Raw genomic sequence first — 13,509 nt, forward strand, 5'->3', positions numbered from 1 at the left:
GAACAAATATTTTTCAGAGGGACAAAACTAATTTAGAAGGGATTCAAATAAAGATAATGATGGCTGCATAACGACACTTTCAGAAAGGCTATTCCAATCAGTTACCGTTCGCGGAAAAAAAGAGTACTTGAAGCAATTATTGTGCGATTGAAAAGGAGTTATTGTTAGCGCATGCCTCTGACGAGTAGCGTAGCCTGATGAGAAGTTTATTAAGTGAGACAGATCTATCCTACAATGTCCATTTATTAATTGATACAAAAATTTTAGTCGAGAATGCTGATTTCTGAGAGATAATGACTTTAAGTTAGCTCTGGTTAAAAGTTCGGTTATAGAGGTTCGTCCAAAGCTATTGTAAATGTAGCGAACTGCCTTTTTCTGCACACGATTCAGCTTGTTAATGTTTAGTTTGGTGAAGGGATCCCAAATGATAGCCGCGTAATCTAATGTTGGCAAGACTATGGCTTTATATGTTAAAAGACGCAAGGAAGGGGTAGAAAGTCTTAGAGTCCTTCTAAGAAAGAATAACTTTCGAAGAACATTTGAAGTTACGTAGTCAAGCTGTTTTGTCCAAGTAAGATTATGAGTGATCCATAATCCAAGGTATTTATATTGTGTTACTTCTGATAGAAGAATATTATTAGTATTGTAAACAAATTTTAAAGGATTTCTTTTATGTGTTATTCTCATAAAAACAGTTTTTTCAAAGTTAACAGTTCAAAGTTAACCATTCCATGATTTTTTGAAAAGCTCTATTCAACAAAAGCTGATCGGAAGTACTAGCTATTTCTGAGTAAATTATACAATCATCAGCGTATAACCTGATTTTTACCGGAACATCTTCTACTATATCATTATTTAACAACAAGAAAAGGAGAGGTCCGAGCACAGAGCCCTTGGGAACGCCAGAGTCAACCGAAAGTTGTTCAGAGCAATATTCACCATAAACTACAAATTGTCGACGATTTGAAAAATATGCTGAAATCCATCTAAATAACTGTGTGTTCTTACATATTTTTTCCAGTTTGTATAGTAACTTTTTGTGCGAGACCTTATTGAATGCCTTCGAAAAATCCATAAAAATAGCATCAATTTGTTTTCTATTGTTTATTGCCCACGAGAAATCGTGAACAGTTTCAATTAATTGAGTACATGTTGAAAAACCTTTTCGAAATCCAGGCTGATTTTTAGTCAAGATGTTGTGTTCGTCTAGGAATTTTGATAAATGATTATATATTATATGTTCAAGAAGTTTACAAGTAGTTGAAGTCAATGAAATTGGACGGTACTTTTGAATGCAGTGCTTGTTTCCGTTCTTATGAAGTGGTTTGACTCTGGCAGTTCTCCAGTCGTCTGGAACCTGACCTTCGGACAGCGATCGTGAAAACAAAACAAACAAATATTTTGAGACCCATTCAGCATACCTGGATAAAAATGCATTGGGGACACCATCAGGCCCAGGGGATTTTTTTACATCCAATTTCAAAAGCATATTCAATATACCACATTCACTAATTACAATATCAGGCATAGGCGGATAGTCAGCGTCAAAATTTGGTAACACATCATCGTCTTGAGTAAACACCGATTTAAAATGTTTATTAAATGCGTTTGAAATTATTTTTTCGTCATGGGTTAAGCTACCACCAATTTCGAAAACATCACAATCTCTAGAATGTGGAGATATTAATGGCCAAAATTTTTCCGGTGAAGTAGATATGAAGTTTGACAAAAATTCGCCGAAATACCGACTTTTATCAACTGTAACTTGGGTTTTAGTTCCAAAGAAAGATCAAGAAATTTTTCAGACAGCTCACACGAGTCGGCGCTTGTTTTAATTTTCTTTTTCAATCGTTTCAATTGTCTTTTTAACTGTAAGGCGTTTCTAGAAATCCAGGGGTTCTTTTTGTTCTGCTTCTTTACAATTACTGGCACAAAACGGTCAGTACATTCACTTACAATAACTTTAAACAAATTCCAAAGATCATTTACATCACCAGTACTGTTTACAAAATCGTCTAAATTAAATGAAAGCATGTCTATAATAGAGACATCATCTGCACGAGAAAAATTTGGATAACACTTCGACTTGGTTTTTCTATTTACAGAAACATCTTCTAAGCTTAACAATACTGCTTTGTGATCAGAAATACCAGGGATTACTTCACATCTAGATTCAGACGAAATTGTACCGCTTACAAAAACAAGGTCAAGTATAGATGCAGAGTTTCCTTGGATTCTCGTGAAATCCTCAACGACCTGCAGTAAGTCATATTTAAAGGTCATGTCTAACATTGCTTCGCCTAAGTTGTCATTTTGATGTTTCAGTGAAAAATTTGACCAGTCAACGTTTGGCAAATTAAAATCTCCTGCCAAAATAACTCGATCACCAGGCTTCACATGTGTATCAAGATACATTTCTAAATTATCAAGAACAGCCGTAGAAGATGCAGGGGGTCTATAAAATGCCCCAATAATGTATTTACATTTACCATCGTACGCTTTGCAAAAAATGCACTCGGTATCAGGTATTTCAGGCATGCTCACTATATTTAGGAAGTTCTTAAAAAGAATACACACACCACCACCCTTACTACCACGGTCTTTCCTGAGTGCACTGTAGCCAGCAGGGACAAATTCACTGTCATATATCGTAGCATTTAACCAAGTCTCAGTGAGAACGGCGATATCAGGATCATGACAGAGCAAAATTCCTTCCAACTCTGTGGCTTTGTTAAGGACGCTTCTACAATTGACATTCAACAAGCGCAATGACCGAGAAGCACTTCTACACCGTCATTTATCTGTTTTGCTTATCTTGAAGCGTGAACCCTTCCCTTCATCCCATCCAAACAGCACACCGTCCACATTCAGCTTATCATAAACTAGTTTAACTTTTGCCCCGTTTTCTTTCTCGTTAGCCGCACTTTTCCATAAATGCTTTCGAATTTCGCGAACTCTGATTGAGAAATCCTTAGATATTGATACCTTAGTGCCTTTTAATTTATAAGATGACCTTAATATTGCCAATTTTTCCCGGTAATCGATGAACTTGAGGATAGTTGGACAGGGCTTGTTTTCAACTTTTCGGCCAAGCCTATGGCATCTCCCAATTCCGGTGATTGTTATTCCTAGTTTTTGTAGAAAAATCTGGTTTTTTACCTTCTCTTCAAGCTCTTCAACTGTCTCAGTATTAGACTCGTCTATACCATAAATTATCAAATTATTTCTGCGGCTTCTGTTTTCTAAATCATCTACTTTAGCATGGAGTGAAGATAATTGTGCGTCAAATCCTGATACTGCTGCTTCTATGTCTTTTATTTGCTTGGTCACCGCTTTTAAACCGGTTACCTGTCGCTCCAGCCCATCAATTCGTTCAGTTAACGCAGTCATTTTTTTGTTAATTTCATTTTAAGAAGCAAGAACATTTAGAGCAGTATCATTCATCTTGCTCTGGCCGGCAAGAAGTTCCAACAAGAGCTCTCTGTCGGTGGGCCCTGGATTTGCCTCCACATCACCACAGACCAACAAATTTCGCTGCCAAGAAATAACAGAAGTAGCAAAATTTATCAAGCGTTTTACAGTAAGTTGGCAAGGTTGGCAAGGCAGCAGCACTAAAAAACGGTTATCACTTCGATAACCGCCACGAGGTAAATATTCACTAACCTGTACCAGGAAACAAAATGAGTTGCTGAGCATGCTGCCGGTCGTGCTGCCGCCAAGCCCACTGAGAGAGTCCGGTGTCGCTGGCGCTCTTGTAGCTTTCAGGCGAACCACGTGATGGGGCGTCACCGATGTCGACACGAACGAAGACTCGCTGATGAGGGGCACGAAAGGCTCGACGATGACGCAGCGATCGCCCAGAGCAGAAGATTCGGAGCCAAGCCCGTCGTTCCTATCGGGACTTGTCGCTTGAAAGCCATACGATGCCGTTTGCTGTCCGAGTAGAACTGATACGACCTGTACCAGGAAACAAAATGGGTTGCTGAGCATGCTGCCGGTCGTGCTGCCGCCAAGCCCACTATTTCAATAGAAATTAAAAATATTCTACATCAAACACCTGATTACTACCTTATAAAACAATTATTCGGCCAATGCTTCAATCTGCTAACGTCATTTAGGGCCCTTCTACAATATTAAATACTACGAAGTTAGACAGGGCTCAAAATAAAGTCGTTTGATTCATCTTAATTTAAACACGTATGGGAGGACACCAGTGAGAGATCTAGACCCAAAAGCTGGCCTTCCATCACTGGCGGAAAGAAACCAAGTATGCAGACTAAAATTCCTACATTAAATCATTCATGGCCATTATAAAACAATCGTGATAATTATATACCTTTTTCTGGGGGCTACTCTACAAGACAAAAAAAAAAAAAAACATTTACTCTCCGTTGTCAAACTAAGGTATTGAAATAATTGTTTAAAAATTTTCTTATTCCCATGAGCAATGGTGGAGTGGAACGGGCTTCCTAGAGACACGGCTGAACAGGAGGTTCTAGATATGTTTATTGCGCGTCTTGTTTCAATTGTTTGTATTTCCACCAATTTTGTCCGGACTGTTCTGTCTGGCAAGGGCCTTTGTGAATTGATACTATTTTTGATGCTGTATACCCATCTACTAGAATATCATTGTGAGATTTGTAGTAGTACTAAATAAATAAATATGTGCATTATGGCGCCAGTATAGCCGAATCCCAGCGTTTTAGATGTTAAGTTTGATGCCGTGACATTGGTGCTAGTTAAGCTCACGTAAAAAAATAAAAACCCGTGGAAAAATACTGTTTCTTAATTTGCCTGCTGGACTTGGGAGTTATACAACACGTAAAGTCACTCCACTATAGAGCGCGGGAAAATATCAACTTTGGTTTCGGCATCACTTTAATTTGCCGTTTTATATTTGAATCTAGAACGAACAAATATTATGCCTTAGAGAGTAAAGTTTGGGTATGCCGAAGATGTCATTAGTGTGGGTAGCTCAATAATTTGTCTTTAAGCAGAATTGCAATTCAACAGCTGTAACATATGACATTGACTTGGGGGGCTTCAAATCAAGTCAGTTTATTATTCTAAGTCTGCCGCAACAGAAATGGTGTGACTGCAGAATGGGAGACGGAAGTCTCCCATTCTGCATCAAATTGCCCACGGGCAATTTGATGGGTTTAGAGCCTCTTTTGTATAAATGCATCTTAGCAGCAATGTTGTGTATACATGCAGTCACAAGGAAAGGAAAAACACAATAGTAAAAAAAGAAAAAAAACGCGGTTTCTCAAAGCTGAGGTGTAAAATAGAAGTTTTCTTTCATTTTGTACATTGCGCGACGTTCAGTGTATCTGTATGAACGCAAAATAAGATGATCAATCTGCCACGGAGAGGACACACGTTTCAGGAGTTGAAAGAGGGTGTAGGTGCTACACTACTCTTCGTGTCTTGTTGAGCGACGGAATAGATTATTTGAAATTGCGCCAGGCCGTGAGTAATATTTTTATTGATTTCAAACTTATACCCGACACTCAAGCGATATCTCGACAAGCAACATCTTTTAATAACAGAAAAAAGGTATACAATTTTGTAGCTGAGCTCCTCATAGCGCCGTGGAATTTAGTTGTGTCAAGTATAGTTTTCGTTTGAAAGTATTACGAGATAGGCTGTACCGATCAGCTTTGTGTTGTTGTAGGCTTTGTTTTTAGGGTGCGTGAAAAAATGGGATAAATCGTAAATAAAACATCAGGGAATGCGATTTTATTCCCTAGTCATTCCTTTTAAACACTCTATTTAAGGTAAGTCTTTAAAAAGGGACCAGTGAATGTGTGTTGTCATCTTACGTCTGAGTGCATTATTGTTTAGGTTTGGTCTACACTAAGCCCAATGAAATTTCTGATCTTCTAGAGACCTAGCGTGAAAATGTTTCGCTTCTCTTTGCTACCTCTGCACCCCAAATTATGCTCGGTGCTTTCATGCAACTGCATTACCCCCCCCCCCCTCCCCCCCCCCCCCCCCCAAAAAAAAAGGACTTTACAATATTGAAAATGCACAAAACAACGTTTTTTTAAGAATAAATTTCTGTAACAACCACCACTGGAATGGACGAGACCGTTTGGGAGCGGCACCCAAAATTCCAACATGACATTCTCAGATAACCGATGACAAATAGCCATAGGCTATGCCATTACTTTATCGGGCGTCGCAGCAAAACACGCACCTTTTGAGCTACATCAACGTAGACCGTGCGCGCCGAGCTTGTAAAGCTTCCTTAAGGTTGCCAATAAATCAAGTTTGGGCTCCATTTTACGCTACACGCCGCCTGCGCGAATCCAAGAAATTTGTAGTGACAGCGCGGGCGATATTTTTATCATTCCCTCCGACACTGTTCGCGTTATTGGCGCTCTCGTACTCGGAACGCAGCAAAATTGCGCTATTTCAATGAAAGGTTGAACGCGAGACGACGTCGCTTGCCTTCAAGCAGACTTCAGTGCCGTGCGCTTTGGTTTTTCGGTACAAGTCTCGCGCGAGTTTAGAATGCAGCGGAGAAAGCAATTTGTGATCGTTCTAACGCCCCGTCGATCCAATTTGTCTTCAGCCATTTCTGGCATAGATGTACCTTTAGAGACACTTTTATATGCCTAGCGATAAAGGAGCAGCAAACGTTCACCTATTTCGGATGGAATGTATTCAAGTCAGATCTCAGGCACGCAGCTCTTGCCCGTCTTTGCCGTCTCTTTACGAGTAACTCGTGAGTGATGTCTAAGAAACAACGCGCGTCCGCTTTTTTCCTTAGTCGACTCTACGTTTGGTAAAATTCATCGTCGACTGCATGTTAGAAGGTTCAAAGTATAAATGGGCCTCTACTTATATAGAATCGAGACCTGTCAGTTGTTGGTTTTTTTTATAAACCCTCAGTTATAACTGCAAGTGAATTGTTGTTTGTGAAGAGCATTCCATGCAAACGCGTTTCTGACTTCGAAACGGCCTCTCGGAGCCCTTTTGCGTAGAAAAGAGATCACTCAAGGGAACACATTCTGGACCGTCAAGATTTCAGATTTGGACTTTATGCAAAATATAGTTTTCATATGTTGCTGCTAAAATATACCCCTAGAGATTAATAGTATGGGTACTTTTGAAAAAGCGAAAGCGGAAGCGAACGTGAACTTCAATTTATCTTTCATGGGACTTGAAAGAACATAAAACCCGGTTGCGATTATGCGCGCTCCAACTTCGTGCCCCTAGGATGGAATCAGTGTCATTGCATTTCATTTATGCATCCACACAAAAAAGTACACCATTAGAAAAAGCTTTGCTGTTGCTCTTTAAGACAGGTGACTCTGCATGTATCGCGAATTGATTTCGACCGTTCCATGGACTCAGTTTTAAATAACTAAATCGTAAACAGTAAACTCACCGGGGATTCTGAGTTTATATTATTCTAAATTAGTCAAACCACTAAATTAGTTTTAACACCCGTAACATGGATACATTTGAAACCTTAGGCAAGCGAGAAATTTATTTCTTGAATAAAGATTATTTTTTGTTGCCTGTTCACTTTATTAAGAAATAATTAAAACGAAACATTGCCTCTGGTAGTTAGTCCTTTTAGACACAATAGTTTTAGTGGGGTAGAAAATCGCTTTCATTAGCCCTGTGTGGTTTAGTGCTTGGGCAAGTCAAGCACCTACGTCCTTTCTTAGTATTTCTCGGAACACTGACCAACCAACGGATTGTACCACAGAAAAAATGAAATTCTTTAATCTATTAGCCTTCTTTGACAATTCTCATTGAACAGTCCGGATAATCAAATATGTCGTATTTCTATATTTTCTGCTGTAGCGTCTGCGTCAATAAGACCAGCTACACCTTAGCAGAAGCAGGGAATAGCATAATCTGGAAAACGAATAAGAAAATAGAAATACTGAGTCACAATACAAATAAAAGTCAAATACATCAGGACAAAAGTTTACAAATACAAATACTAGGTATATATTAAGAATGGCCCCTATAGAATGCTGACGTAGGATCACATTTCTTGAAAGTATTGCGAAAAGGCGAATACCCAGTTTAAATATAAGTGACTCCAGCATTTCATCTGCAAATACACAAATATGTTACAGAAAATTGGAGATAAAAGTATAAAAAGAAATCGATGAATCTGTTGTGTATGACTCTCTTGATAGCGTTAGATCTTCTGTACGTATCGCAGAAATTTCACATTTTTGTTTAAGCATAAATATTAAATGAACATTAGATATTTCAATAATAAAAATGTTGGGTTCCGTTATATTAGGCTACTGCTCTATACTATTTTTTATATTCTTTAATATTTAAGCTCATTCAAACTTGAAAGGATTCACTGCAAGGGAAGCAGGGGTTTTCCGTTGTACATCATCAGACTGGCCCACTACAAAGGGGAATCGAGTAAATTAAGTACATCGCAGACGAATATCACGTTGTACGTAGTATAAATAGCCATGAAATTAATTTTATTCTTTTTACGCATGCGAATAGCGAAATAATGTTAGCGCGAAAAACCATGGCCGCTGTTTGGTTTGTATTCAATAATCTAAATACTATAAAACAAACAAATTAAAAAAAAAAGTTTCCTGTTTTATGTAGTGCCCCACAATCGAACTGGAGATTCCGCCGGAGCGCCGCACACCTGTCTGCACACAGACAACACACAATCAAACTGCACGTACACATTTTCCAACCGATACAAAAGTTATTAACTTAGACCACGTTATAGTCTTATGAGTAATAAAGTGTGTCACCAAGCTTACACAATCGAAACGTTTAAGATACTTGTCAAAAAACCATGTCCACCATAGTGCGATTCTTTGTGATGCTTTTCGTCTCGTCGCTATACAATAAGAATCCAAATTATTCTCTCACAAGAACCTTTACCACGCATTGGGGCCACCAATGCACGTTCAAATCAAAATTACCTACCGTGAGACGCGGTGTGTCACGCAACGTCATGCAACACGGTGCCGTCACGTGACACCTACACCTTGACAACCTTACTAGACCAGCTCAGTTACGAAATTGCCCACAGACTGCTTGCACGAGCAGCGTAACACCCCCCCCTTCCCCTCTAACTGGCCTCCCGTCGTTCGACGTGCCACCGTTCTGGGGGGGGGGGGGGGGGGGGGGGGAGACGGCTGTTAAGGAAACTGCAGTGTATTCTATAGACCGTTTTATCGTGGGTAGCGCCATTTTGAGAGCGAGAGAGAAAAGGGGAAAGGGCTACCGGCGCTTTCCTCCTTTCTGATTGTGTAGAAAGAGTGGAAGTCCCGGATGAGAGGCTTGGCCGGTGTTGGGCGTCTGCAGTGCCCCAACTTTGTTCGCGCTTTCTTCTACGTTTCAAACTCCCAAACTTAATTAGAGCCATGGTCTTTGATGGCGACAGTCCCCCGGTCATCGGGACACCATTGCTGGGCGATAGGGTGCACGAATAACGACAGAAAGCGTCGAATACTGTCCGAGGACCTATGTAGCTTGCATGGAATCCGGCAAGGCAAGTAGGGCTGGAGTGTTTTTAGGCTCCATTGCTTTCTGCATGACTGGAAATGATGAACCATTTATACATTTTTGCTTCCAGTGGGCCTATTTCAACGTAGCCGCTTTTAGTTGTCATCAACAAGCGATACACGAAACGGAAACCTCAATTAACTTTGTAAACGCCCGGAGCTGCTACATATCGTCTTGCTGTGCTGTTTTTATATTCGTGTCCCTGTTCTTATATTTCCTTGTGAATGAACGCCGAAGACGCTCTAGATGTACTTTTATCGAACCGCAGAAAGCCTCGAAGCAGCCACGAATTATTTTACTATTTGATGCAATATTTTGAGTACTCACCTCCAATTTCTATAGCTGGCACGTTCGCTGCCGCTGTTCCCCCCGTCGCCACACTGGCGGATGCCATGACTCAAACAAAAAAACGTGCACACTGGGCTCGAAAACGCAGATCGCAACACACGAGACGTTCCCTGCAGCGACTATCAAGCGCCTCAAAGCGCCTTAGTCAACGGAAACAACCCACCAGCGGCACTCCAAGGAGCGCTTTTGCCGGCTCTCTGGTATCGCGCAGGAGATCGCGATTAAAACAAAAACAAACAAAAACCAATAGAACTACGTTTTCACCAATTTCCAGCCTCACCCGGCGGCGGAAATAAGCCTTCAACTAAGTGTTGTAGATGATAAAATCGATTCAGTCACCACTGCAAATTATCACTATTAAGATAAATTCAGTTACGAAATTTTACAAGCTGAAACAGCAGTTATCATGAGAAAACTCGCACGCACATTGCGAGCGTACCCCGTGTTCATCGGCGGTACAGCGTTCGGTGCGCGCTCCATTCACGAAATGTTCCGAGCGAAGTCGAGAGGATGGCGTTCAGGAAACGCCTTTTCGGTTTACGGGCGCAATCCACTGCCCCCGGAGACAGGGGTCATGTGGAAAGCGATGGAGTTCAAAGACATTGCAGGCGCTCTCACCTTGCTGGATTCCTTGCAAGCTACATATGTCCTCGGACAATATTCTATGTTTTTTTTTTGTTCGTGCACCCTATGACCCAGCAATGGTGTCCCGATGACCGGGCGACTGTTGCCATCGAAGCCTCGGGCTTTAATTAAGTTTGCGAGTTTAAAACAGAAAACAAAACGCGAACGAAGTTCGCGCACAGCAGACACCCAACACCGGCGAAGCCTCCTCATCCGGGACTTTCACTCTTTCTACACAATCAGAAAGGGGGAAAGCGCCGGTAGCCCTTTCCCCTTTTCTCTCTCGCCCTCTTTCAGTAAAACGGTCTATGGAATGCGTATGTTTCGAAGCACAGCGTATAGGTGGTGTTTGACCGTACCCTATGAAATACTCTCTGTGGGAGTTCCATAACTGAGGTAATCTAGTAATGTTGGTACCATGACTTGACATCACGACGCCACGTGACACAGTGATGCCACATGATACGTGACGTGATAGCGTGAGGTCCGGTTACACATTGACGTCACGTAACGTCATTTGACGACACGGCTCTACACAAAACACATACGGCATCCGTTGCGATACCTCGCATATAACAGCTCTTACCTTAAAACGAATGGTGGGGTGAGAGTTCTATTTGGACACTAATCAAAGCGGTAAACTCTACCGCACACTAAATAATTTTTTAATAAAAATGCAAAGAAAAATAAAAAAAAAATACGCCGATATATTTTTCGCGCTAACACCGCTGCTTCGATTTGGATCAGATATACTTTGAGATCGGATTACCTGCACTAGTTAAAAAAGACAACAAGAGCAACTGATAAGCACTTTCCGCTGGACCGTAACTACGTACTTAAAAGTTTGATCAGTCGCCACTAGAATTGCTATTCGGAGACTAATCTGTCTGAGCTGAAAACAATTTAGTTGAAAACAATGCGTAAGATTATTTCTTAAATATGTTATATAAACAATTTAAAGTTACCATTGGCGGACGTAGTGTCTCAGTCAGCATCGATAACTGCATATAAATAGAAAACCTATTCTCGTCTAGGGGTCACTTCACCGAGGTATTATGCCCCCACTCAATAGGGGATTCGTGGACAAAGCTCTGTGCTTATCACTTCGAATTTGCAGTTCAGCCTAAAACAGGGCATTTCCTGCTTGGTTTTATAAGGCTGTGAATCCCCTTTGTGCTTAGATGGGTGTTGATGTTGCCACCTACAGAGCCCGGGTGTGTTGTTTTCACCCGAGGAAAGCTAGGTATAAACACTTGCCTATGTTCACTTGCTTGTACATTAAGCGCGTTTGTGATGCGCGTTATCTGAAGCTACTTGTCGTTACAACTGTCACGCTTATTCTCTTAGCGAACGCGGGCGACCTCGAAACAAACGCCGGGCCCTAGGCGAACTCGAAAACGATTGATAAACTTAGGGTGTCAATCGAGGCCCTGATTGCTAGCTCTGCCCAAATCCAGATTGAGGACTCGAAGAAGTTAGATGAAATAAAAAAAGAGTATCGCAAGACTAGGAGTCCGCGTTGGTAATTTGGAAGCAAGGGTGGAAGAGATCAAATATATAAAAACGAGAACTTGACCCCGGGCCGCAGACGAACTCGGATTATGTTGATCAACTTAGGGTGTCGTTCGACGCCCTGATTGCTAACTCTTCCGAAAACCAACCTGAGAACTCGACGAACCTAGGCCAAATAAAAGGGAATATCGCCAGACTAGGAGTTCGCATTGGCAATTTGGGAACTAGAGTGGAAGATATCAAATACATAAACGAAAACTTAACCGCGGTGAAGTTAACTCTGGGCGAACTTCAACAAAACACTGCTACATGCGAATTCAGTCAAAGTCTCTCGAAAATGTTGTGAATGACCAAAATAATCAGTTAAGAAAAAGTAACCTTGTTTTCAAGGGATTTCTAGAGAGCGATAATGAAACTTAGAGCTAAGCTGAAACAATCGTCTGTACTTTCGTAGAAAGAAATTTGGGTGTTAACTTGGGTGAAGTGGAATCAAATTGTCTTTGAGCTCGGAAAGGATCCCCAAGTTAATGGGTGCGTTTGATCCGCGTTCCTTTACTCTTAATCTGACGCTCCGAGTTCTATATACCGAGCACAGCAACTAAACAGAGCATAGAGTAAGGGAGAGGGGAACACCGAAACTATCGACGAGCCGCCTAACTCATTTCCTGCCACACGGTTATGACGAGCCCGGCATTTCGTGGATACGAGTGGCAGAAGCCGACATTATTTCGCCGATAAATTAATCAAGACCTGTGTAAAGTGACAGATTGTAAGTTAAAAAATAAAAAGTACGATGGTGTAGTGTATACGAATCGTTTAATATTCGTAAAAGGTTTGACGACTCGCTTTAAGCACATATGAGGGAAGTTACCTTGACGATCTATTTATTGACCATGCATGCTGCTTAAAATTTAAATGAAAGACAACATTTTTTAACTCGCTTGTCGATGCAGGAAACTGTCAAAATCGTCAGATGTTCCGTGGTTCCGTCTCTCTGCACGAGACGGAACCCGTCGATGTGCTACGCCGATACCGGCACACCACCGTTTAATCGATAGCACGTCAATTCGTTTTCAGGCAAGATGCATGAAGTCGCTTTATCCGTAACGCTAACCGATGTTTCGGCTTTCCTATCGAAGTATGCTTAGTCGCTGGGCTAAGCATTCTAAAAAGTGCAGCTGTCTGTCCGTCTTCTCATCTCGACAACTTTTCTGTCGCTGTGCTATCGGCACGCTACCGTTTGAACGATGAATTCGTTTTCAGGCAAGTTGTACGAACAAACCTTTTCCGGAACGGTAATTTCTGTCTTGGCTTTCAAATACAATCTTCTTACACTATTCAAAAAAATACACTATTCAAAAAAAAAAAAAAAAAAGACAGCGGTTCGAGAGCGTTTTTCGTCTCGACAACGTTTCGGTCAGCGCAGTCATCTTGATTTTGGGCTTGACGTCACGGAGCGCGAAGAAGTTACTCGCGCTCCGAGATATATAGTTACACGAAGAGCGC

The 13,509-nt window shown here is 41.2% G+C and overlaps 1 protein-coding gene across 1 annotated transcript; it reads right to left on the bottom strand.

Annotated features, from left to right (window-relative positions):
• Window positions 1-1,549: 1,549 nt before the first annotated feature.
• LOC120836788 lies at window positions 1,550-2,685 on the bottom strand (the record flags this gene model as incomplete). The annotated part of the gene is made up of 2 exons (XM_042291459.1): window positions 1,550-1,657; window positions 1,750-2,685. Coding segments are annotated over 2 exons (1,044 nt in total), but the record flags the coding sequence as incomplete, so codon positions are not given.
• Between the last annotated feature and the right edge of the window lie 10,824 nt (window positions 2,686-13,509).

Source organism: Ixodes scapularis, unplaced genomic scaffold (assembly GCF_016920785.2).
Source record: "Ixodes scapularis isolate PalLabHiFi unplaced genomic scaffold, ASM1692078v2 PGA_scaffold2__306_contigs__length_199485367, whole genome shotgun sequence".
NCBI lineage: Eukaryota > Metazoa > Arthropoda > Arachnida > Ixodida > Ixodidae > Ixodes > Ixodes scapularis.